Source organism: Cygnus olor, chromosome 2 (genome assembly GCF_009769625.2).
Source record: "Cygnus olor isolate bCygOlo1 chromosome 2, bCygOlo1.pri.v2, whole genome shotgun sequence".
Classification (NCBI taxonomy): domain Eukaryota; kingdom Metazoa; phylum Chordata; class Aves; order Anseriformes; family Anatidae; genus Cygnus; species Cygnus olor.
The window spans coordinates 29,587,948-29,615,071 of NC_049170.1; the positions used below are offsets into that span (position 1 = coordinate 29,587,948).

The 27,124-nt window shown below is 41.2% G+C and overlaps 1 protein-coding gene and 1 long non-coding RNA gene across 2 annotated transcripts in view; both read left to right on the forward strand.

The window, feature by feature from the left end:
- The first annotated feature begins 230 nt into the window (after positions 1 to 230).
- LOC121065605 lies at positions 231 to 19,998 on the forward strand. The gene is made up of 11 exons (XR_005817193.1): positions 231 to 429; positions 1,570 to 1,661; positions 2,318 to 2,380; positions 6,498 to 6,582; positions 7,313 to 7,428; positions 8,763 to 8,934; positions 10,270 to 10,352; positions 11,576 to 11,777; positions 14,477 to 14,612; positions 19,171 to 19,295; positions 19,817 to 19,998. It is a non-coding gene; the product is annotated as an uncharacterized LOC121065605 (long non-coding RNA).
- A 478-nt stretch (positions 19,999 to 20,476) lies between these two features.
- Positions 20,477 to 27,124, forward strand: part of SCIN (scinderin) — a 51,724-nt gene continuing 45,076 nt past the window's right edge. The window contains exons 1-2 of the mRNA XM_040548534.1: positions 20,477 to 20,752; positions 26,871 to 27,025. Of these exons, the coding sequence (XP_040404468.1) occupies positions 20,554 to 20,752; positions 26,871 to 27,025 (354 nt within the window). The 5' untranslated portion in view covers positions 20,477 to 20,553. The remainder of the gene's footprint in view (positions 20,753 to 26,870; positions 27,026 to 27,124) is intronic.

Consider the following 27,124-nt stretch of genomic DNA (forward strand, 5'->3'; position numbering starts at 1 on the left):
AAAGATGGCTTTGTCCCTTAGGATAATTGGTGATACAACAGCTCTATTTTATTTTCAAATTACTGTTTTCTTTTCCTTGGTCATATTTTCTTTCTAATATCCTTGTTTTCTAACACGTAAGAGAATCACATTGAACTTGTGGCCTTGTTGCTAGGTTTCAAGCTGATTTTATGCAGTCTACTGAGACGCTATTTTCGTTTTTGAATTCTGAATCAAGTCCCAAGGCAACAGGGCCCTGTTTCTTAGCAACACAGATGGGCAGACCATATATTCCAGCGCTTTTGTGCAATGGAAGAATAAACATCTCCCTGAATAAGGGGGTGCTGCAAGTTGATCTCTTTGCTTATCTTCTTCTAGAACAGAGGAAGGAGAGGCATTCTGTGATACATCACGTGAAGTTTGTCAGGAAGTCCCTGTTTTTGCAAGTCGGTGAGTGGTATCTCTCTTTCCTGTGCAACGCATCTCTTTGGGTCCTTATTCATTACTGTGCACATGGATCTGTATGTAGTTCAGATCAGGGAGTCTCAGATTCTAAGATACAAAAATATGCATGGAAAATCAACGGTAACAAAGCTGGTAGAGGCAGGGTGTATGAAAATACTCAGCCCTTTTGCTTTGGTGAAATTAATGGAAAATCACAGAATTGTATTGCTTTGGGGAGGAACAGTTAAGACCTGTATATATGTGTATACATATTTTAAACATTTCTCCTGGCTGGAAAACCTTGCTTTTAGGAGAAAACGGGTTGCAGAAAACAGACGGAGGAATTGAGAGAGAAGGAGGAAACTGGATTCGTGTGACTAATAAGTTAGCGATGTACACATACTGATGTATGAAAAGGAGAAGAGTTAACATTTATGACACAGTCTCTGAAAAGTGTTGCATGGCTTTGAAATTTTTGACAGTGTAGGCGAAATTTGAATTTTGCTGCCTCCAGACTGTGTGTCTGACTTTGTCATGGGGAGAGAGGAGCACTGGGGAGAGGGGAAAGGGCAGCTCTGAACATCCACATAGGAGCAAGTGCATACATAGCCTTTACGTGGTGGTAATAGCAGTAGCAATGCAAAGTCTAGGTTATTACAGTTTTGGCACAGAGTAGAAAAGCAGAAGAGCCTTGGCTGTTCTTTCACGCAGTTTGTTGCTGACCGTGGCAGGTCCCTATTTGACCTGTACCTAAAGCTGGCCTGGTGAATCTGCTAGCATCTCAGCTGAGCATGACTTGGGAGCAAAAGTCATCTGAAAAGGAAAGCACAGAAATGGGACCTTTCAAAAACAGTCTGGGGGAACTTACTATATCTCCAGCAAGCTACCTACCCAAAGACTCATTCAGAAACACAATTTCATGTGTAAAGACACATTTCCATTTGCCATTATCCTTCAGTAAACGATTTTCTTTTAGGGAAAAAATAAAGTAAAATCCTGTCCTCAGATTGAATAAGCACAAAGAAGAGAAAGTAGTAAGGTTATATCTTTCCTTCAGGTTTTCTGAACATTGAACGTTAAGGGAAGTAGGAAAATGTATTGTGTTGGGACCAGTTGTAATACCATTATGAACTGTATTTCTTCCAGATTTTGCAGGGCATACAAGAAGCTCTTTCAGCCTAAGATTACAGATACAGTGCAAGAAGAAATGTCCGGCAGAGAGACAGAACTGATATAAGGTAGTTATTTAGCTTGTACACAGAATTAAACACTTCACTGCCTGTTAAGGTGTGAAAGCTGCTCCAGTGGCCTCTTGCAGGATGAAGGTACTCACCCTGCCAGAGGCATCTGTGGTATGACAGAAGGGCATCCCTCTCACCCTTGGGGAAGAGGTGAAGCTCTGGTGGCAGTGACTGATGAGATATCCCAGGGCAGTACATAACAGCTGGGCACATATTGGCATAGCAATGGGGCAACTCTCATTAATTTTGTGGCCTGGGTGGGCCCAGGAATGCAAAGAAATTCAAAATGCATCAGGAAAGGTAGAAACTGGAGTTTCAATGTTTTTCTGATTTGAGGTTCGCTTTGTCACTCCTGCTTGTTCAAAGTGAGGCTAGTGTGTGCCCAGCTAGCACCAAATCCCTGCTGTGCTGCAGTGTGTATGCTCAAGCAATAGCACAGGTTTAGTCTTGCCTTAAGAATGTACTGTTCAATGAGACAAGAATAAAAATGTGAAGGAGAGGATGTATTTGTGTTCCTACTTTGTGACAGGTGTTTCAGGAAAAAAAAATAGAGGTCATGCTCCTATAGTCTGGTGTGAATGTGTAGACTCCTGAACATCTGTACTTTTGGTTTTAGATGGGCTTTCTCTAGGGCTCAAAGTTTGTTTTTTCAGGTTACTTTGCAGAACTGAGACAAAGAGGGAATCAAGAGGCAACAGTTCTTCATCTAATCACAGGTACTAAATGATATTGAAGTACGAGTACACATTTATCTTCAATGAATGCACGAGGGGCTAGCCAGACTGCAAGTACAAGTTCTATAGTGTATATGTGTATATGTTCTGGTTTTCTTTTTGCCAGGGACTACAATATCTGAGAAAAACAAAATCCACAGAAAGGCCACTATGTTCATATTCCTCCGAAATGATTAACAATTTTTATTTGCAAGTCTAATTGAACTTTCTGCAAACCTTGATTGGGCTTCCTCACAACAACAAACTGTAATGAAGCAACCCAAAACCAATATGGCTAAAGCAGCCTCTTGATTTTAGCTGTTGGCTCTATAGATCATCCAACCCTTCTCAGAAGCCACAGGGAAAGGAAAAGGGGAAACTGAAGCAAGACGTGACCTCTGAGTCCATAGTCATGCAACAGCTTTCCAGGCTTAGTTCCAGGCTGCTCCTTCCTCTCCCAGAAGGGGGACATGCCTGTTTGTCACTCATGCTCGACAGATCGGGCATTACAAGGCCGAAATACTGTTTGTGAAGAATGGCAATTGTAAGACTGGTGTGTATGAAGCCCCCAAACCACATGACAAGTGTCTGGCTTGCATGCTTTTATGAAGCAAACTGCTTGAAATACCGAGTATTTAAATGCTTGGGGATAAGTTGATGAAGCCACTAGATGTCAGTCTTGCTAGCAGGAAAAAAAAAAAAAAGTTCCTAACCAGAAAACCCAGCAGCTAGGCCCTAACTTTGTTACATAACTCTGTGGTAGTCACGAGAAAGACTTCCACAGGGACAGCTGATGAATTCAGGTTTGGAGCTCTAGCCTTTAATGTGCTCTGTAGCTAATGCAATGGCTTTCATTTTGGCAGAGCAATTTGAAGTATGGACATCAGGGCTAATCACTTCATCTTTACCTTGTTATCTGTGCCATGTTTTCCTATACTTTCCACTTTTTCTAGATTAATAGGTAGCAGCTGAATTGCTTGACATGTTGGATGGAAGGATTTTATGGTATTTTTTCCACTTAGCAGCCCTAACTGAGATCATCATCTTATTGTGTTAGTCTGTGTAAAACATATGGCAGACAAATGTCCAGTTTTTGAGATGAAAATCAAATTATGTACAGAAAACGTAGAAAGAAAATGAAAAAATCCAAGAGACAACTTGGATCAGTGCATCCAAAAAAAAAAAAAAAAAAAAGAGTGCAGTGCTAAAGAAAAGAAACTTCTAATCTAAAGGAGCCGTGCTCAGATTTTTTAAAGCTTTCTTTTCCCTTTCATTCATGGATACTTCCCCACCACCAACAACCAATATCTTTTAAAATCTGATTCCATATAAGCACAGAAAGCAATCTTTTATTTAGAGTCAGTATTTTATTCATACTCAAATAACTTTTAATTACAAAACTTCCTATTTCTTCTCTTCTGAGGCCTCTAGAGAATCTCCCTCAAAGAGCAATTCAGCAAACTTACTCTTTCTAAAATAAGAAACCAAACCAAGAAAGTAAACAAAAACCTTGCTGCTCTGCAAAGCAAACATTTTTACCTAAGCATGTATTCATATGTATTCATATGTACTCATATTGACAAACCGCATTAAGTGGCATATAGCCAACGTCACATTTCCATGGAAAATAATAAGTATTTTTTCCTCCTGCTTTCCTTGTGAGAGCAAAAATCATGTGCTCATTTATTGTCAAGCTGCTCTAATAAGAATTTAACTTCCCTGTTTTTGAGTTTCCTTAAGCTAATTAAAACCAAACTTTTAGTTAGCTATTACTGCCAGAAGAAATCTGTCCGATAATAATGTTTCCTTGTCTCAAGGAAACTGCTTAATTTCAAGTTTCCATAACTGTAATTAAATGCAAATTTTTCTTAAAACTTGCTAAACAAAACCTTTCTCTTTGAGTAAATGTGTCTTATTTTTTCTCAAGTCTTGACTTGTAACAGAAATTTACAAAAACAGGGGAGGGTGGGGAAGCATGATTGTCCTGCATCTATAATACTGTGCTTCCTAAGGTCAGCACTTACGGAGGTCTGGCAAGATAATGTATAGCGTCCATGTCTTAGGAAGTGCTCGGAAGGTTTCAGAACTTCCCAATTTCAATTTCTCTGATCAGGAGCAAACTAGTGCTTTCATAAGCTCCAGAAGCTGATCCCAGAAAGCCCAATAACTACATGACCAAGGGCACCTCGCTGTGAATGTGAAATCCTGTTTCTGATCCCCCTTATGAATCACGCACTTTGGGGATTTCAGTGTCACCAGTCAGTGCTCTAATCTCTGGCCAAAGCTTTTCTTTGGTGAAATTCCGTCTGAGTGAAACCAGTAGTGATAAGTCAGCATGTCTGAAAAGAAATAAGGAAAAAGCAAAGAAAAAAGCAAGTTGCAACCATAAATTCCTGATTAGGTTCCTGATAACAACACCTCCTCTTTCACTTTTCAGACAACTGAAACTTCAGGCTGCTTAGCTCTAGCGGGCTGTAAACTGTACAGTGACTTGGTATAAATTTGGTAGAAATAAAGACTTGCTTATACAGGAAATTCTACTCTTTCTTCCCCACCCTCCAACATTTTCCCTGGGGAAACCCTTAATGTTATATCATCAGGAGTTTAAAAGGAAATGAGCAATCTCAATGCAAGATGTCTAAATAAAAATGTACCTAAAGACTTGCTACTTTGGTCCACAATTCTGAAGTTCATCTTAAACACACACATGCACGCACACACACAAAAGCCAACACTTCAGTAACTGAGGAGATGGTAATTGCTTTATTTTGGTGTGATTTGCCTTTTGTGCAGCAGTTTCTGTGTTCATTCTGTTGGGAAGTTCCTTTTTCACTCTTCAGTCCAATGGGAAGTGCTTCATTAAATGGAAATTAGAGCTCAATTAGAAAACAAATAAACACACAAACAAAACCAGGAAAAGTGGTGCATGTGCAGTTAAACATTCACTACCATGAATCAAGTTTCCAGCATGTAACTTCACGCACCATTTGTGTTCCCTCCCTGATTTCCCCAGTATGACAGGACAGTCATATTGCTGCTTAGCCTCCACGATTTTGATTTTATCTTGTTAATTTTACCCAAGAAACTTATCTTCCTAGTCATGCAGATGAGACTGATACCTCTAGAACATCATGGTTATCAGTTTTCTATCTGGTAGCTCACAAGGAAGCAACTGCTTTGTGATACCCATCTCAACCTGTGAAGATCAGGGAAGATTATTAGTCAGATCTGTATGCCTGGCATTGCAGTCCAACATAAATGATTTATACCAGGAAGCAAACTGCTTTTCAAGAATGGGCTGATGGAGCAAACTTTTCCTTCTAAGGTGCCTTGTCTCTGAAGGATTTCAAGACCAGTGTGCGGGTGTCTTATCTTGTGCTACACTTACCTGGCTCAGTTTGCAAAACGTGGTTTGGTAAAGAGCACTGACAAACTCAGTTTCCTCTTGCAACTGGCAGAAAACATTAACAGCTATTTAAAATCCTATCCAATTTGAATACTACCAAACAATGAACATGTTTTTTTTAAAGTAATTTCTTATTGATGTTAAATAATCCCCATGTTTCAGCCTTGCTTTCAACCCTCTCAAAAGTTGTCCAGCAACAGAAAGCTCTTAAGCTCATTGTAGTGCACTTGACTGACAGGTATATTAAAGATTAATTAAGTTCTCTGGAAAGGTTTGAAAAAGGTTTGAGCTCCATGAGAGAAAGAATCCAATATATTTATTTCAGGAAACTGCATCCCCTATGTTTTTTGTATCACAGTTCCTTTATCTAGAAGAGCATTCTGTTTCTGTTACTGCTTCTCATCTGTACTGTAACAGCCGCTGGACTCCTTCGAGATTGGGGCCATGGTGGTAGGGGTTGTGTAAACAAAGAAGTTTAGGGTAACGGAGGAAAGTGGCTCTTGTCTGCTCAGTAGCTTGACTTGGATAGAACAATTAACTAAATCTCCTAAATCTTGCATTTTTGAACAGAACTGCTACACTAGTTAAGCATGTGTATTTTTACCTTACCTAAATCCAACCTATAAGGTTTATTCTTCAGTTAATGTCAATGTTGTTGTTTCTCAGCATGATGGCTTATCTGATGTTACGTTGTATTTTCCTTTTCAACTACAGTATGCAACAGATTTACCACATCTTGTGTCAAGTTACTCCAGAGATCCTTTAAATCTGAAGTTAAAATCACATCTTTTCAACATAGGTAAGTCCTTGCTGACATGTGCTGACATAAATTAGGAATCAGTACATGAACACTGTGGAGTAAGGAGTATGAGCACAGAACCCCTCTACTGCCATGTAGCAGGGTTAAGTTACCAATTTAACATCAATACTTTCCATAAATCTCAATGTCAGAAAAACGTCCTCTACCAAGCTCTAAATAACGGACTGGAACTGTTTCACAGAACTTACTTATACAAATACACTCAGTTTTAGGGATACCTGATACGAGCACGATTTCTAGCTCAAAAATCTGCTTACTGATGTACAAATGTACAATACTGATAAGATGGCAATTGCCACCTTGTAATGGTGGTTTACTCACAGGCAACTGAATCAAGTCCAGTGTGTGCCTCTTCCTTGTAGATAAAATAGTCCATATTTGCAATCCTGCTGTGGTTGGTAGTCCATAATGGGATGTTTGCCCTTTAGAGTATTCGCTATAGCTTTGCCTCTTATAAGGATGGCTTAGTTGCAAATAATTAACTACACAGTAATTAAAGTGCACAAACGTACATACAATGTAGCATAAAACACTGCTATTGTACTTTCACAGCAAGACCGTAGATAGAATATTTTTTTCCTTATAATCTTTACTGTATATGTCTGGGTGCTCCTTTTCTGGAATCCTATCTGATTAACAACCATAGTTTTTGAAATCCTAGAATCCAGAAATTTTGTCTTATAGCTTATAATTTGCTTAATATTTTCAGATCTGGGACTTGAATTGCTGAAATGAAAGCAAAAGAGCCTTGTGAACATGAATGGGATCCTTCCTAGGTTGCTGCTACCAAAGAATCCCTCTCTGCCTAAATCTGCTTCATTTATGGTTAGAGGCTTTTTGTTTTGTTTTGTTGATGTTTTTACTCCTGAATTAGATTGATTTCATAGTGTTTTGGATCACATAATAGCTGAACTTCAGGGGACAACTGAAAAGTCCTAAGGAAGTGGCACCATACTGTAGAACTAGGGATATGGACCACCAATTACCAATTTCCCTCAACTTTTCAAGAATATAATTCTGTTTCCAGCTCTTGTTAACTGTAATGGAGTTAACTTTAATGTATCTTTGCTCCTCTGCTCTGAGAGACACACAGAGACTTGGTGCTTACACTGTGATTTTGGATCATGTGGAGGAAAAGCTGTGCCAGGGAGAGGCAGCCATGTGAGTGCTCATTCTGCTACAGTAAGGACACTGCATCCAGTCTTATCCAGAAGACAAACATGATTTTTGCTCTCATTCAAAATACTTAACTGAGAGCTGGCACCATTCATTTTGCTTACAGGCTTTCTTTTGATACAGGTAGACGCTATCAGATGGAGAAAGATGGGTAGTTTGTATATCGTAAAACAATATTTTTTTTTAAGTAAAGTGCATATATTTATTCTAGGCTGTTTTATGTTCCACTGAATTAATTTTGGATCATTTTGCTTGAAATATTTCTATGCTGGGGTACTGCAAAATCAGGGCACTGCTTTTCATGATCTTGTATGCCCTTCTGAGGAGAAGAGACAAATTTCTCTTTCATGTCTGGAGCATCCATGTAGGTTTGTTGTTTTGTTGGTTTTGTTTCTTTGGTGAGGGAGAGTTTGAGGCAATGAGCATTTTTTTTTCAAACATTCTACAGGCTAGGCCACAAGAAGTGAATGGTGTGTGAGATAAGAAGTAAAATTCTCAGCTTGTCCAAGACACTGAGGGATTGTTAAGGCTGGAGTGAGCAGTAGAGCCTCTTCCCTCCTTGGAAGAGGCTACAGGTGGTTGTGTGGAGCAACCTCCCCTCAAAGCAGAGCTATAATGGGTGGCTTTCTAAGGCAGGTAGAAATTATAACTGCTTAGTCTGAGATCCAGCGTGTTAGGAAGTGACGTTTTCAGCTTTTGATGCACCCCTTCTTCAATGTTTCCAGGCTGCTGACAGCTTACAGCACCCACCAACACATCTCCCATGCCTGACTGCCAGAGTCCTGGGAGGAACAGAAAAATGTCTGGGAAATAAGCCACTTTCTGCTTCCACCTGTTCTAGAAAAAACTTCTCAGAGGAGGTTTTCACCAATGAAATCTGTTTGCTGTAAAACTGCATTTTCTTACATGATATTTGATACTAGCCTGATGTGAACTTACACGGTGATGACTGTATTTAAATGATAATGTTTTTCCTTTCACAGAAATCCCAGACTAAACAGCAGGGTGCTGATGAGAAGGCAATGTGGTAGAGACTCCACAGTCTTATCCGTGTTAACATAACAGCCTTCTGGTTCTATGGAATCTGTACATCTGCAAATGCTATGGAGGATGCTTGCGGTCCTGAGCTGTGTCTGTATTACCCTGTTAGGACAGGTATGAGCTCTCTCAGAGCACTGGCACACTGTGACAAAGCAGGCCTAGGTACTTCAAGCACTACAAAACCTAACACAGAGAGCTCCCTTCATCAATGATGTTCAAATATGCTTATTTATTTATTTATTTATTTATTCCAGTAAATACCACCAGCACTGAACAGAAACACACTGAATGCACTTTGATTTTAATAGACAGTATTTTATCTCCTCCCCTTAGGTCCTAATTTCTGAAATAACATGGAGGGCAGTATTATTATCTCTTTCTACTTAACATTTCTTTATCTATATTCTATCTTCATTACTAAAATTTACTTACTGTCTTGAGGACAAGAGAGGCTGAGTGCCATCATGAGCTTACTGTGGAAACTCCCTGCTCTCTCTACCTAAGAACTGGTGATCAGTAGACTGTGCCAAAACTAACCCTACCATGCTTCCTCTTCTTTCAAGAGGAAGATCTGCTTTGCTCTTGAGTCTGCATCTGGTTTGAGAGCTGAAGCTCAGCATGGTCAGGTAGTTTCAATTCCTTTCAAAAAGAGCATGTGAGGATGCTCAATGTAGCACTTTCAAGTCATAGTCTGCATTGCTGAGGGCTTTGGGGGCATATCCAGAGCTAGATTTGGACTAAAATCTCCAGATTTAGATTGTAAGTAAACTGAAGAGTGTATACTTACCACACAGCAATTTAGCATAAGAAAATTGTATAGCAGGCTGTTTTGCCCTTTCCAAAAGACAATGATTTATACACCACTGTGGAAAGCTCACGACACTAGAGACAATTCCTTAAGCAATGATCTCATAGCTCTGTGTGTACTGGTGTGAAGTTTGGCATTTTTCCAGGATTTACCAGATGCAATCCTTAGTGAAGAGAAAAATTAGGTAGAATATTAATATTTTTTAAAAAGACACTTTTTTTTTTTTGTTAAACACATCTTCCTACCAGTCAGGGAGGAATTGTATTGTATTTCCAGACACTAGTTTGGTTTGAAACATGGGGTTCCCCAAACTGAGGTTTGGAAAGAATAAAATCTGTGGGAAATTTCCCTGCCTGGAAGTTCCCTACTTTGTGAATGCCAGGCAAACCCATTCTGGTGACTGGTGCTTTCTTTGTGCACTCATACATGGCAAATGAAAGACAGTACAAATTCAATGGCTAGTGAATTTCAGAGGTTAGGATTTAGATCTCTTGTTTGCAGACATAATAGCACTGTATCAATGCTAATCATAGATAGAGATGGGTATTAGCTGGGCCTCATAGTAACAGGGGAGACAGCGTAATGAAGTGGTGCATGTAGCATTCCTTCAAAGGAATGATATAAACATCGTCTTTTTACAGATGGGAGAAAGGAGGCACAGAGCAGTTCAATGAATTGTCCCAAAAGCAAGCAGGAAGAGTGTGGTTCAGTCAAATTCTCGCAGGTAAACTTAATCGCTTATAACAGATGTAGAGACATTTCCAGTGCTCCTGTGGAAAAAGAAGCTGAGCTTGCCCTTAACCTCCATGAACGACACCTCATCTTTCACAACATAGATGACAGGGGTCTATCTTTGTTCTGACTCACAGGACGGGGGTAGCTCTTGTGCTTGCTTGCAGTGGGGGTGAGACAGATGGGCGTTTCCTGGCTTGTTCAACTGCAGTCTTTCATTAGAGGAGCCAGGAAAAAGTCACAGGGCTGCTCGGCAGTGAGGAGAGTGCAAGTTGCCAGACTGTCTGAGGTACAAAGGCTATTAAGGAAACTAAGGTACCTGCAATGAATCTATACTTGGCTAATGCTGCTTACTGCCAAATACACCATAACAGACATCATAAGAAGCAAAATTGAGAGCTGTGAACCTAAGAGTTCCTTGAAAATGCTGGCTCAGTTTGTTTAAGTACTTTTATTACACGTACTATGTACATTTACTGTATACAATATATGTAAGAAAAAAGCAACCATTCCTGTTAAGAACACTATGAGGAAGTATAAAGCATTTTCTCCAACACCACATCCTTGCTAGGAAGCAGCCTGAGGATCATTATTGTTATGGATAGGACAGATACTCAGCTTCCCACAGCCAGCAGCAGCTCCTGTGAAAGGCAGAAGTAGTGTCACCAGTCAGCTGTGCAGCCAGCAGCCTCCGCTACCCTGCCAGGCTTAACAGCACAATGCAGTGGCTTGGGGTGAAGGAGCTGGAGGATCCTCTGATGCTGCAGTTCTGCCTTAGTTGCAATGCCAGCTTGGTGCACTCCAGCAGCCAGCAGAGCCCAGTAGGGGTGCAGCATTACTGGCCTCTTGCTCCGTCTCCGGAGGCCGTTGCTCACTGCAGTGGTTTGTAGGAGCATGGGGAAGAAGCGCTCACCCGAGCTGCTCTGGCAGCTCTCCCTGCTGGCCTCTGCTCAGCATCTCCCTGTTCCTCTGTTGCACACCTGAACCCTTTAAGAACCAAAAGGGGGGGCTGAGATGTTTGTTGTTCAGGCTGATCTCCATCTCCTCTGGCATTCTTCACAAAGCCCTTGAAGCTCAGAGAAAAGGGAACGTGTTTTGTTTTGTTTTGTTTTATTCTTTTGTCAAGGGCTGGCTAGAGTGTTGTTCTCATGCCTCAGCAGTTGGAGATTGTAGCAAAATCTCATAATCCTTTTTACTTTTTCATTCTCAATGCAGGGGTGAAAATGCACTGTAAATCTCGCTGACAGCTTTGTCAGTCATTTGGGCACACAGTCAGCTGCAGCGTGGACACCTCTTAGCCCAGTATGTGAGAAAGGACCAGTATCCATTTACTAAAATGGTCTCTGATCTAAAATCTATTCTTGTTGATTAGTATTTTTCCATTGACATCGATGCACTTTGGAACTTGCTTGTGGAGGTGAGTTGTTTTGTCTTGGGCAGCATTATTGGATTGTTTCTTTAGAATCACTTTATAGAAACCTCTACAGCTTATATAAATGCAGAGAGTGAATCTGGATACGTTCTGAAAGACTAAAAGGAAGCAGCAGGCTTACAAGTAAATTGTAAACACTATGATCTCATAAGTGACCTGAAGAAGCAAGTGTTAGACAAAAGTATGCTCAAATCTGCCACCCAAGCAAACTTACTCTAGAAAGACAGATCAGTAGATCTGTAAGTTATTAATACTAATATTTTGCATATGTATACAACATATCCTGCATATCTTTATCATAAAATAGAAAGATTTCAACATCTCTCTTCAGGACACTGCCTCCTCCCCAGTGTTAATTTCAGTGTTAATCTGTTATGCTAGTTTGGGCTAGATTTAACCATGTGTACTGTGATTTCTGGAACTGAGATCCTACTCTGCATGATTACCATGCAGATTAAAATCCGTGTTTGAGTTATACACAGGGCTTCTAATTCTAAGCTAAGCTCTTTCACCTTTTAACTTTGCTTAAATGTTTTTTTTGCCATGAATTGACGCCCAAGTTCAACTATAAGAACCTTCCCTGTAGCTTCCCTCCATCATAAAGCCATTCATTTGAATCCTTAAACACATACACAGAGTACACAGGCAGTCAGTGAATTTTAGGTACTGTAAATGGTCCTAGGATGATACTGGTCATGATGAAAGTACTAATAACCTTGTCATACTAAGCCTTTGAAATGGCAAATTTTATGCCTTATCAGAGGAACAACATTAAAAAAAAAAAGGAAAGAAAAAAATAGGGTTGGATAACAATAGACCAACAATCTAAGGTTTAAAGAATTATTACTAACTTATTAAGATCTTTCTGAGAACTGATTTACAGAAGCTGGTAAACACTGAAAATTTATTCTTTTTTCAATAAAAACCCTTGTATAGAACAAAATTAAAATAAACATACTGGAAAAAAATGTAAATAATGTTTTTCTGTCAGATAATTCTCTGTTCCGTAAAACTTTGCTTTGAGCGTTATACCTTATTATGTTCCAGTAATAGCAGTGGGGTGATTTTATTACATTAGTAACACAGTTACAGTTGCCTAACACTATAATGAAGTGTGCTGGCTATTTCATATAAGAAAGGAAATTACTAATTCACTCTAAATAAGTGAGTTTTTTAAAAGGCTCTAACTCTGCATCATAAGCCACACAGCAGATATGTGCAATACTAACCAAAGGGAAGAGGCCTAAATGAAAAATCTGGGATGACTTTTTTCATTGACATGAGGCCAATCCCTTCTTTTACTTTGCCACCCATCACTGTAACAGCTCAGGAAGCGTTCGGAGTGTTCTGCATGGATTTTGCACACGCTCTACGCACTCCAGTGGAGACTGGAGAGAAGGGGGGGGGGGGGGTCAAAATCCTCGGAAAGAAGGCCTTGGAAGAGGCTGTGAGATGCCATGAGCCGGAAGGGCTGCTGTCGCTGCAGGATGCCTGCGAATGGCTCTTTTAACAAGCCAGTCCAGTTTTAGTACTACGCAGTTTCCTCAAGTTACAAACCAACAGGCAGTGCATGAAATGCACAAGGTCTGTTCTTTAGCTGTTTAAAACACAAAGATTTATAAACATTGAAGTGCTACTTTTCCTCCATAGAGGTCTTTTCTTGGTTGGACAAATAAAGGCAGGAAATGTCTGTCATGTAGGTTGTCTTAAAATTAAACTTATCGGTACTATGCTCCTTAGCTGACTCTTTTTACCTATTATCTTTTACTTTGTAAAGAGAAACAGTTACAGTTTATTTTCAATTACTTCCTATAGAGTTGAGGAAGTAATGGTGGTATTCCTTCAATGTTTGTTTCAAGAGGTGGATGGGAGAATAGCAATCACATGGCAGCCAGTGTAAAGTCAAAGCACAGAGCCAGATGCATTCCTGCACATGTTTTCCTGTGAAGATAATTATTCTTGTTGATAGTCACGTACCTTTGAAAGTGAAGAACAGTGTTACTGGTGAAAATAACTAGGGACAGAGAAAGCCACAGAATACCAAAGGGATTTTTGTTTTACCAACAGAGGAAATGTTCTGGCCTTGTAGAAAAGGCATGAAAGGAAAGGGAACACAATGTCCTGGAGTGTTTTAAAACAACGTATCAATAGGTGCACTACTCTCTGATCATGTCTCTAAAAGCTGGCTGGTATTGCATACGAGAAACACGAGGCCAAGCGTACAACAGCTGTGTAGCCACATGATGTTGGCTACCTCCCACTGAGTGAGCAAGAAAGCTTCTCTTAGACCCAGCAAGATTTGGAAAAAGCCTTAAGTGACTTGCAGATCTGGAATTTCTGAGCACATGGTCCATACACATAATGCTGTGTTGCTGTGTCATTTTAAAAAAAAAGGCCAGAATTTACCAAATGCATTGATCTGGCTTTTTTGTTTGTTTGTTTGGTTGGTTGGTTGGTTGGTTTGGTTTGGTTGGTTGGTTCGTTATTTTTGTTTTTGTTTTTCCTACCAGTTTCAGAACAAGGTAGGTCCTCTAAGAGTGGGCATCCCCCAGTCTTTTGTGGTAGCATTCAGGATTTTACTTTTGAAACTAAAAATTTGATGTGTGTACTCCCAGAATTCACATATATAAAGCAAGGAAAGCGGGATGGTTGGGATAGAGATAACATTTATATTTTGTTTCTAGGCAGATCAAGTCAAGAAAGTTCAGGAACAGAGTTTGGAAACAGAGGACAGGAAAGTGCCAGACTTCAGAGCATTGCACCAGGATGGTGGGATGGGATTTTTGCTAGCAAGATAAACCGGATACCCAGGGAAAAGAGGTACCTAAACTACTGATTTAAGGGAGAAAGTAAAGAGTGTTTTATAGCTGTTAAAATTCTATTTAATTCTGGAGGGTGAAATATATACAGTATTATCAACAAGAAGAAATTATGGGGATGATAAATCTTGGATTCGTTATGTTTTTTATGTTTGTTTGCTTGTTCATTTGTTTTTTATAGTCAAAGCATTCATTTATTCTAAGAACTGTGCCTAATGGTAGCAAGGATTGAAGATGTGTAAATAATCTGTGTGCTTCACTGTCTCACATCATTTATGCATTTTCCTTCATACTTTATTTTATCTGGTATCTGCTTATTGCTAGTGAACAATCAAATTGGAAGAGGAATCAGGAGAGCAGGGCCTGCCAGGATAACACATTTGGGTCCCCAAAGACATGTCTTCTCTAGAAAAATAGTCTCCTTAAAACAAGATGTTGAGAAAATCTACTGATTCCCACAGGACTTAATTTACCTTGGAGTCTAGGGCTGAGGGAGTAGCATGATTTGCTATTCAGACTTGAGTTGATATGAAATGTGTTCTGCATACATAACACTTGTACAAGAAAACACAAGAAAATACAAGAGAACACTTGTTCCTGATGAGTGGCAAAAACTAACAAACCACTGCTCCACGGCCTTCCTTGTCACCTAGATTTAAGAAATTAACTTTGAAATAAATGTTACGTTGACGGTATGGCTCTTAATGTTGAGGCACCTCCAAGCTTTCTATGCATAGTGCTTATCAGAAAACAGAGAAATAGAGTCCTTTTCCAGTAAGTATGTCTCAGATTTTTGAAACAGGAATCGGCAGCAAATTTTGATTTAAAATAGATCCTTACTGCAGTCTTCTTGAGCAACATCAAGATTTCATCTTCAACGTTTGCTTCCAAAAGGTGACTATTTTAGAAGCTGTCTTGAGCACATTTGCAGATCTCAGCAGCTTTTTAGAGAATTAGTATACTTCCAGTATTTCAGAGGAAAGGAAGAAGTGAGTTTTATAAATCAGGTGACTGTGATGTAGAAACTGAAATTTATGGATGCTTTTGGTCTCCTTCAGACTGCTTTGCTTTTGCAACTACTAAACTCAATGTGCAGATCCCCAATTAATGTCAGTGATCTTAAAAGCATTAAGATCATTTTAAGAAGGGTGATGAAGGTTTATTTTCTGCCTCTTCAAAATGAAGAAATGCTGAGAGTATTCTTTGAAAGATATTGTGATGGGACTCTTATTAGTGATGCTAGTGTTTAGTGCTGGTATAATTAAAGTTGGCTAATTCATAATAGCTGACACAGCAACAAAATTCATAATTCTAAGGTGTGTTATTCTTGCGTAGTATGAAACCACTTTAGTCGTTCATTAGTTGAAGTATAACAATGCATTTGAGCTTTAAGAAAACACGTGGGATCCAGAAAATATTCTCCTTTGGAAAATGTTTATTTTCCCAGGTAGGTGTACCAAATTCAAGAAACCTTCAGAAAGGCTTTTTTCAGAAAGTCAGAAAACTGAAAGTTTTCTCTCTCCTTCCCATATTTCCCTTGCCTTTTTTTTTTCTGTTTCAAATATTTGAGTGATTTAAGTAAGAGTTCAGGGTCAGTTAATTAAAAACTAATTAACCTGTAAGTAGGTACTTCAAATTTTCTGTGGCCAATGAATGTATTTTAAAAATTAGTTTCAATACACAGGTTCCAAATCCAAAATGCATTCATATTTGAAATTTGATGAAAAATGTAATTTAAGTACTGAGCCCAATACTTGCAAATATCTGTTAAAGGGGAGTTACTCTGCACTTAAAAAGCAAACATACCGCTGTAGTGATGCTTAAAACTACACACTAGGGCCCTTTATTTGCTCTGGACTTGGAGCATTGAAACTGGACCCATCTCTTGAAGGTACAGGAGGAACTGTTATTTTTACATGAGGGGACTGGCTGCGACTCTGCATTCCTGTCCTCTGGTAGCCTCCTGACTCAAGCATTGCCGTTTAGGAGGAAAGCCAGCTTTCAGTCTTTCTTCGGAACATTGTAGCCTTGTTAAAGCCTCTCCTGTTGAAGCTGGGCTACTGAGCAGGATGATTTGAGGGACTGACGAGTGAATGGAGAGAGTTAGCAAGAAGGAACACAACTCTGCCATCTGGTTTTGATAACCTGGCTTTTAAAGCTGTGTGGCTTAATTCTCCTTCCACTTACAGAATTTCAGTGATTTAATTTTTTTAAGAAGTATATTGGAAATAAAAAATTACATCATATCTGTGAACCGGCTTATTGTATTTGGGATGAATCTGAAATGACTTGGTTGAGTTGTAATTCAGCAATAGAGCGGATGAGAGCAGGGTCTGACTTCTGTGACAGCTCGGATAGGAATGTGCTTTTGACACACATACTTTGTGTACACCAAACTTTGTAATATGAAACTAAATGATAAAACAAACTCGTATAATCCTATTGTTCAGGAGGGTCATTGAGTTCAGGAGAGTATTTGGCATAAGTGTTGAAGGGGAAATCAGATTTGTAGAAGTAAAGACTGAAAATTTGAAAATATTTTCTGCTCACGTTTCCCTTTTGTTCCTTCCATTGTTTCTTCCTGTAACTGTAATTCAGCACAGGATATTAGACCTGTAGAAGGTCGTAGACTTAGGCAAACTATACTGAAAGGTAATCCTACAGGGAAAGATGCTTGAGCTCAGCTTCTGGGACTTCGTTTAGTGTCCCAGTGTGCATCACCTGGAAACAACACCTTGTTTTGCTGCAATCCTGATAGCCATAAAAATCAGAACTCAGTGCGCAGTGTTCTGTTTTTTTACATCTATAAACTCTCATGCCCACACACTTCATATATGCAGTACATGACAACAATACTTCAAGGAAAAAAAAACTTAATAAATATGATAAAAAAACTTTGGAAGTAAATTAGAAAAATTAAATGGCAATTTTTTTCATAGTTTCTCAAAGTCTCTGGAGCCATACCAAAGCTGTAAGCTCAATACAAATTTGAATCTCTGCTGTTTTAATTACTAGGGAAGGGGCAGGAACACCTTCTGATATTCCTGTGTGACTTAGGGCATTGCACCCAGGACATGAAAAAAAAAAGATTAAAAAAAAAGAAAAAAAAAGAAAAAAAAAAGAAAGCAGGCATTTAAAGATGGCTGTACCTCAAGGAGCGCAGTCAAGCAGGTAGCAATGTGTGCTACTTTCTCCATGATTGTGCTCCCAGTCAATTAGCACTCAATTGCTATATCCACCCCCTGAGGAAAGGGTGTGAGGCAAAATATTTCCCTGTGTTACTTCAGTGCTAAAACAGCACTGTGCCTTTGACATCGTTATGATAGTTTATCAACAAAATAAAATCTTTGGGAAACTAGAATGTAAATCTTTGAAATGTCTAAAGTAGCCTGAAATTCCTTTATAGTGCAGTTTCTACTGAGTGTAACACTCACAGTTTGACCTGTGACTTCTGAGTCAGAAAAAATAATGCTATTTTGTAGCCCTCTTCACCTCAATTACTACATGAAACAACAGGCAAAAGCAAATTAAAAGTAATTAAAAAAAATCTTCCTGGATCTATGAATCCTTTTAAAAATCTCTTCTTTTTTTTCCTCCAAAATTTCACTTTTGAATAATTGCATGTTAGAAAGCTTTTGAATATTTCACGTTACGAGAATCTGTGTAATGTTAACAGTGTCAGTGCTTATTTTTGCTACAAAAACTAGATGGAAATGGTTCGAGACAAACGGCAGTACAACTTTCATAAAATGACAGGCTTACATAACAGGAGTGAGATGGCAAAAGTGAGATTGCAAAAAGTACTTGTGAACTGTACAAACAAATATCTTGGCACTTAACAATACAAACAACACAAGATTTTCTTTGCTAGCAGCCAGTGAGTCACTACATAGCACATCATTCTAGCAAAGCAAACTTGGGCATGAGAAAACTGTGCTGTCAGTGCTGACATCCTTTGTGTGTGAGCAGTGCCACAGAGTTCACTCCAAGACAAAGCAATTAAAATGTTCTTGTCTTTAACCGTTTTCCTTTGGTGTGGGATACTGGGCACGACCAATGCTGGACAAATAGCACTGATGTGCATCTCACGGCAGCAACAGGCTTACAGCTGAGAGTATTTGGTCTGTCTGTTTAGCACTTACATCTAGAATAAGGGGATGTAAATTAGAGCCAATGGCCTGCGCAATCTGTGTGCAAACAATCTTACCTTGGCAGGACAGGCAGGACAGGTTGGAGACGTGAAGCTGCATAATGCTAGCCTGGTCCGACTGAGCTCACATTTGGGCAAAACTCAGCAACACTTCCAAAGCAAGTGCAAGTTGCCAGCTTCAGGAGAAGTAATAAATGTGTACAATTATAGAGTTTGTGGTAAATTCTGCCTGGACTGGCTACAGCTAACTAATGCACAGTGTACATGAGTAAAAGTGAAAAGAAGAACTGACATAAATGGGAGAGTAAAGAAATCACTTTGAATGTTTTGAAAGATCTGATAACATATTGAAACTGGAACTGCTGACTTTTTTTGGCTGCTCTTCCTAACAGTTTTTCCTCTCCACAAGGTGAATAGCCTGGAGAAAAGTATCTCATTTGGGACACACAGTGCTTTACCTAGCAAGTTCAGCCTCACCCGGTCCCAGGCCCTGGCAGAATGAGGATTGTAACACTTGGCTGTGAGCGGGTGAAGGTGAGCCATACCATGCTCGGCTGGGCCTTGGACAAAGCAGGGCAGCTGCAGGTTCCCTTTTGTAACAGGGGACAGAGCACAGGCTGCCTCTGTGCCTGCGTCTGGAAAGCTGATGGAAGGGTGCCCACCCAAATGGGAGATGGGAGCGGGTACAGCGTGCAACGGCCTCCCTTCCCTCACCAGCTAAACGGTACACCAGGCTACAAAAAGAAGGCAGGGAAGATGGTTCAAAAGGATTTCTTAGCTGTGGTGCTCCTTTTAACCCGTTGCCAGAGAAGATGCACTCCAGCTGCTTTGTTGCATTTAGCAGTGCCTGTCCTTCCCTACTGCGGCAGCGCCAATCCGCCCGCAGGTCGATACTTGCACTCTTGTATCCAGCTGCCAAAACAACCCACTGGGGAAATCCTGAGCCTGAAAACTCAGCCAGGAGGATAAGATGATGGACCTAAACAGAGCCCTCTATGAAATACATCTTTTGATACACTGAGAGCGTGAACTTTATCTATCTGAATCCTATCCAGATTGATCTACCTCCTGTCAATATCAGATGAAAGCAGTGAGTTGCTACATACAATTTTCATGCTGTAATGGCCTGCCAGGATGACATACCGACCACTTATAAAGGAGACAGACAGGTGAGAAACGGGTTTAACCCTTCTGGATTGTTGTTGCATCGTGCAGAGAAACGCCACCGTGATGCTCTTCGTCTGCTGAGAAAGGGAACCATACAATACACGTCCTGGGCTTCGTCTGGAAACTTCAGAAAGATACAAGCTTTTTTCCCCCCCCTCTTCCTGGCAATACTGGTCAAACAAAATAAAATTACTGGAGGAGAACTATGCTCCACCTTTCTAATCCGGGGGAACAAAATTGCCCAGCAGCAAGCGCAAGCTGTAAAACCTCTGCATTCAGAGCAGCTTATGAGACGGGATGCCAAAGCAGATAAGCGGCACGGCACGGGAACACCGCGGCACTGGGCTGGCCCTGCTGCGCTTCTCTCCCCGCTTCTTCTTTCTCGTCTAACTTCTGAGCAGAGACAAATCACCCCCTTGCAGCAGCAGAAGCGGGGCACGGTGTTTTTTGGGGGGCAGTCCCGGAGGCGTTTTAAAAGCCAGGGATCGAAAGCCGGGGCAGCCCAGCCTCTCGGGGACCGGGGCCGCCCCTCTCCGCCCCGCTCCGCCCGGGGGCCGTGCCGTGCCGCGCCGCGCCGGGCCCTATAAAGGCGGCCGTGGGGACACCCCCGTGTCCCGGCCGTGCCATGGCAGAGGGGCGGCCCCCGGCGGCCTTCTCGGGCGCCGGGCAGCGGAACGGGCTGGAGGTGTGGCGGGTGGAGCGCCTGGAGCTGGTGCCGGTGCCCCCCAGCCACCACGGAGACTTCTTCGTGGGGGACGCGTACGTGGTGCTGAGCACCCGGCGCACCGCCACCGCCGTCGCCTACCGCCTGCACTACTGGCTCGGTGGGCAGCCGGGTGTCCGGGATGTGGGATGTGGGATGGGACGGATGGGGACAGGGGCAGTAGGCAAGGGTGCTTCCCCTGCTGCCCGGCCGCGGGGGGAGCGTGGGGGTCGCTGTCTCGCTTGGGTACCCGTGGGTGATTTCGCCTTCCTTCTGCGGGGGCGCTTAGGGGAGGGGATGGGGTGCTGAGCCGCGCTGCTCCTGGTGCTGAGGGGCTCTGGGGTTGGGAAAGGTGGGGGTGATTGGGAAAGGGTGTTTGCTTGCTTTGTGGTACTAGTTTGGAAAGGTGCTGAAGGGTTAAATTCTAGTCTTGGCTGCATCAAACCAAGATTCTAGAGTGAAATCCTGCCTCTATCCAGGTGAAGTTTTCTTGCCTTTCTTTCTATTACGACCAAAATTCCAGCTCAGCCTTCTCCCTTTGATGTTATTATACTGCTTTGTGTCCAGATGCTGCCTTTCTCATAGAATCACGGAGGGGTCTGGGTTGGAAGGGACCTTAAAGACCATCTAATTCCAATCCCCTGCCATGGGCTGGGACACCTCCCTCCAGACCAGGCTTTGCAGCTCCATCCAACCTGGCCTTGAACACCCCCAGGGATGGGGCATCCACAGCTTCTCTGGGCAACCTGTTCCACGGCCTCAACACTCTCATAGTAAATAATTTCTTCATAATATATAATCTGAATATCTCCTCTTTTAGTTTAAAGCCATTACCCTTTGTCCTATCCCTACACTCCCTGACAATGAGTCCCTCCCCAGCTTTCCCGTAGGCCCCCTTTAGCTACCGGAAATTCACTATAAGGTCTCCCCGGAGCCTTCTCTTTTCCAGGCTGAACATCCCCAGCTCTCTCAGCCTGTCTTTGTAGGAGAGGTGCTCCAGCTCTCTGATAATCTTTGTGGCTGCCCTCTGGACTTGTTCTAATACTTCCATGCCCTTCATGTGCGGGGGGCACAGCCGCTGCATTCTCAGCTTGGCTGATTTTGCTCTCTGATGATAGAGATTGGAGGTGAAGTCAGCAGGTTTTCTGTAAAACCGGTTCTCTTTAATATCAGCTGATAGCCTAGGAGAGCCCCTCCCAAAGCAACTGAGAACACAGCGTTAAGAGCAAAGCAGAAGTCTGTCGTTTGGATGCACCAAATAGTTTGTGCTTTATGTGACTTCCTCGTCTGCTGGAGGCTTATGAGATTTCCTTGTCTAGTCACCAGGTCATCTGACCACAGTGGTTGTTGTGTGGCTGTCTGGGATCTATTTCGTCTTTTTTCGCTCTCCTGAGGTTTGTGTTTGTAGGCAGTTTGTGTTTGTAGGGAGCACGTGGAGAGAGGTCAATGTGTATTAGTGTTAATGGGTTTGAGCTGCTGTGGATCTCATTGTGCTTTTGGATGCGTTGAAGAATAGCAGAGAAAGCTGGGATTTTCTCCATAAATGTTTGAAGCTTGTTTAGTTTTGCATTTGTTATTAGTTACCCAGCTGGCATGCTGGGCAGTGTCTGACTGACAAGAGTATAATCATAGATGGCAGCATAAATTAATTTCTGGCAGATATTCCTCTATCAACAGCACTACTATTTAGTAGCAGGGTTTGGCTACTTACGCCTTTGCTAATGAAGTTAGAACCACTTAGGCAGTAGTTAGTGTGGCAGACACATCCCAGAGCAAGATGCAAGGGCTCTGCAACTGGACGTAAAGTCAGAGCAGTGGCTGACACCTGCAGTAATTAACACTTCTCTGCTATTGGCTAAAGATGTTTGGTTGTACACGTTGGTGCACGTATTTTGCTGATGTGGTGATATCCAGATATTGTAAATAGCTTTAGGTAATCTGGGCACGCATTCGTATGCACCTGGCAGGTTGGCAGTGGTGTGGTAAACTGCTGGGAAATCCCTTCCTGCTTGCAGGGTGCCCCAGCAGTGGGGCGGAGAGGAACAAATGCTGCTGCAAGCCTAAAGGCAGCAGGAGTCCAGAACGTGCACAGGAAAGGGCAGTCACATCCAGGGCAGGAGACTGAATTAGTTTGGTGTTTTTGCTGGCTGATTGTCACCACTGTTGCATACACCGAACTTCTCTCTCAGAGCAAACATTCCCTAACCTGTGGGCAAGGAGGATGTTGGTAAGGCCTTTCTGAAGACTTCCCATAAGCAATTTATGAACAGTAGCAGTAGTCATTAAGAGTCAGACTGCGGGATGGAAAGAATTCATCTAAATTTAGATTGATGGAAACTGTGCAGGTTTTGTGCTTAGATACTTGCAAGGGCTTTGCCATTTGCTGACACCATTGTGACTCCTGCCAGAGATCTGTGGCACCTGTTACTCGGTGGGCATTGTATGGTGGCTTTGAACAGATTCTGACTTCACCATAAAAGACCCCAAACTTGGAGTGAAAGCAGAGCATTGAATTTCTATATTTGACAGCGGCAGACTTCCTCCTAATACCTTGCTTGGGCACACCCAGAGAACTAGAAGGAGGCCCAGACCATGGGTGAATGGCCTGTGAACTTGATGCAGTCATGTTCTGACTGACACCCGTAGGTTAAAATGACCAAACTGTGCAAACTCTCACACCTGGGCGGGGTGTAAGCAGCCAGGAAGGAAGTGAGGGCTTACTTCTTCCAAGATGCATCCCACACTTGCAGAATAGTTCTCCTTCATTTCTCCCCAGCTTTAATCTCTGTGTATATTTTAATAACCTAAGGTCTGCTCTTGTGCCAACAGAGTGGCACAGTGTAGTTGCATGCAAATGGTTGAACTTTCTCCTTCTTCCCACTCTAATTTCTGTTTAAATATGACTGGATGAGTTTCCAGAGTATTTATTTGGAGAATTAAGGTGTCAACGGATGACACTAAAATGCAGAATCTTCATTGGTTACAGCTTGTTGCAGTTTAGATGCTGGATCTTTGCTCTTTCACTTTTTTTTTGCAAGTTAGGGTCTTTACTAGCATTGTATCCTAGGATTAGTTTGGGTTATTTTTTTTTTTCAAATTCAGTGCAATCCAGGGTTTCTCTTAAATGTATTCTCTCTTGAAATAGTCCATATGAAAAAATGCTGATAGATACACTCTAGCCGAAGTTATATTTCATCTCCATCTGGTAACTCATAAAAACAAAAGTCATTGTTAAAGAACTTAAATGTATAGCTTTCTTTATGTATTTACAAATGATGTACAAAAGTAAGAGAGGTGTGAATATAAAAAAACAAACTTGTCAGCCAATGGAGATCTGTTGGTTTAAATTGTACTGCCACGAGTGTGGAGGCCGAGATACTCCCATATTTCTTGCCAGAGAAAAATAGTATTTTCCCTGGAAATAATAGCAGCAAAATAAACCAAACTGGTAGAACTACGGTTATTCAGCTTTTTGGTAAAATTCATTGGACCCAATTTTATTCTTTGCTTTAAAAAGTAAATCTGAATGCTGCAGCTGTAATATGCACTCAGACTGGGAACTGAAAAATGTTCCTGGCCTCCCATGTGTCTCACTTCCTCTGGCTAAATGGGGGAAAATACTTTCTCTTGAAAGAGAAAGTGTGGTTCCAGATCCCTTTTTTTATTTTTTATTTTTTTATTTTTTAGGAACACAGAGAGCAGAGAGGTGCCTGATCATTTACTCCTAGAGAAATGTAATAAGGCGTGGAATCTGGAATTAACCAATAGTAATCAATTGGAAAACAAACTTACAAAGAAAACAAAAGTTACTAAATTCATTCACCAACTGTGCCTGGATACTACCTGCAATCAGAGTCCTAAGGAGTCACAAATCCTTGTTCAATCTGTTTTTGTCATCTAATATTTACCCAGTTATTACTTTTTGCTCAAAACATTCAAGTGCACTATATGTTTATATAAAAGGATGTTTATTTGGTCACTCGTGTCCATAAAAGGGTTTGTTTTAGGAAAAGAAACTTCAAATATGATGTAATTTTACTTAACTTCCCTTCACAGCTTTTGGCTTGGCGAAACTTGTGCCTGTGTACCCTAAAACTACACCTACGGGCAGCAGTGCTTTTCTGCTAACAGGTGCTGCAGTGATGCTAGCGTGGCCAAGCAGTGTGTCTGTGGCAGCTGTGTCCATTCTGAACTTTGCTGAGAGCCTGGGTTGGATTTCTGTGCTGGCACTTGAAAGATGTGTTAGTAGCTAACTACTGATCCATCTTCTGCTCAATGCAGAGCCTGTGCTAGCTCTGCAAGCAGACTGTCCACGCTTTGTGACAACCACTTCTGCACATAGCTCTGCTAGAGACACGGCTTTAGGGGTTCGACAGTTTGAATCTTTCAGGTTTGTTTCTAAAATCTTACTTGACTAGGGCTATTACTGTTATTAGCATGCTGCTATGACTCTTCCTGAAGTGAGCCTGACTGAGAATGTGATGATGAGCACACACAATTCCTACCTGAAGGGAGCTGTCTAGACTTGAAGCTGTCCCAAGTGGAAACAGCGTGCGCTGCCCTGTCATGAGGCTACTTGTACGAGTAAGACTGGCTGTAGCCCACTTGAAATCATGCATAGTGTTTCTCTGCTATTTTTAACCCTTGTTCCCAGAGATTAAGTGATAAGATCTATTGAACCAGAAACTAGTCTGTGGATTTTATATAGCTGTTTGTGCCTTGAACTGTAAGATAAATCTGTTTTCCATGCAGCTAGAAAAACCCACATTTGGATTGATGCTCACTGGATTTTTTTAAACAGGTTTTCATTGACTGTTTTATTGCACAGCAACTGAGACTGAGCTTGGTAATGATTCTTATCTCTAACATTGTTCCCAAACCATTTTTCTCGAACCCTGAACCCTGTTGTATAATTGCAAGCAATAAATCTGAAGGATATAGGGATCTAGTCCTAATGGACATGAATAAATATATTAAAAACCAACCAACAAAAAAAAAACACTTTACCAGCAATCTTGAGGCACCCTGGTCTGACAGAGAACTTGTGGTGTAGCAACATGCTATTGCTAAGTGATGGAGTTTTTTTTTAGTTCTTGTATTATGTCCTGCCTTCAGTAATTTTTTTACCTTCTTTGGGCAGACTTCATGCTCTTCTCTTTCCTATGCCTCTTATTCTTCGGCATCCTTTCCCTACTTCATCCTTGCTGCTTTCATACCAAGACTTCAATTGCATTTGTGTCACTACGAAAGCCGCACTGGTGGTGGCCACACTCTTCCTGGGAGAAGCAGAGGCGTTGGTGGGTGAAGAGGAGTTGTCTTGTGGCACTTGAAAAGGTGGGCCAGCTATGTCAGTGATTCCCCTTGGGTAGCCCTGTCCCATCCCCATGTTTTATCCTTTCCTAGTACTGAGAACTGGTGCTCATATAGCAGCTTCTTCGTTGCTATACCCAAAAGAAAAATAAAAACTCCATAGAAAACCCTACTCTTCAAAAGTTCTCAAGAGAAGCCCATTTCTTGAGACTAGATCCTCCCAGCAATCTTCTTGAAACAATCGAATGCTGAAAATGTGCATCAAAATGTATTGGCCCATGCTGGAAGTTTTGTTCTAATACACACTCTGCTTTGTAGTGAAATTAAGCCACCATCACGGTAGGTAAGGTGGCCATTTTGCCATATCTCTGGGAAGAGGCTAATAATTAAAAACTGTGATCTGATTAAGTGACTATCTGTAACCCAAAGCTGTTTTTCTCTTTCCTAGCTGTGCCAGGTGACCTAACAGAAGATATCTTAGCAAAATACCTTTGCTTGCATTTTATAGTGTTAATAGGACTGCTCTCAGGAGTTACTTTAACTCTGTGGTTTGGCAAGTTGTTTCTCATATAAACTATATCGTTTACTATCTAATCAATTCTTTGATGTGACCTTTCTTGGTCTTTGCACTTTGGACACAAGTCCAAAATCTACCACAGACACTTGTCATGCTAAATTCACTTAATTAAAATATGCTGTTACTCAGAGATGGAGATTAAATGGACTTGGCTATTTTTCACCTCCTTTTCTTAGAAAGACAGTTGAAGTTTTTAAGAAATGGCATGGGTGAACATGTTTGGTGAAGAAGGTTATGATGTAGTGCCTTATTGCAACACGTGCCTGCTGAAGGCAGTGCTTGATTGTCACAGAATTCAAAGTTATATTGATTCTTTTTGAACGTATTTCATCTTCATCATGTTTTATTTCAGGGAAAGAATGTACCCAAGATGAAAGCACAGCTGCAGCTATCTTCACTGTTCAACTGGATGATTATTTAGGAGGAAAGCCTGTGCAGTGCAGAGAAATTCAAGGATATGAGTCTACTGAGTTTGTGAGCTATTTCAAAGGAGGAATTAAATACAAGGTAAAGAGCCACCTGTCAAAATGTCTTCTCAAAATATATGTAACATCATCCACTCCCCCACCCCCAGTAAAATCAAATCTTCTGCTTTGTATTTGTTAC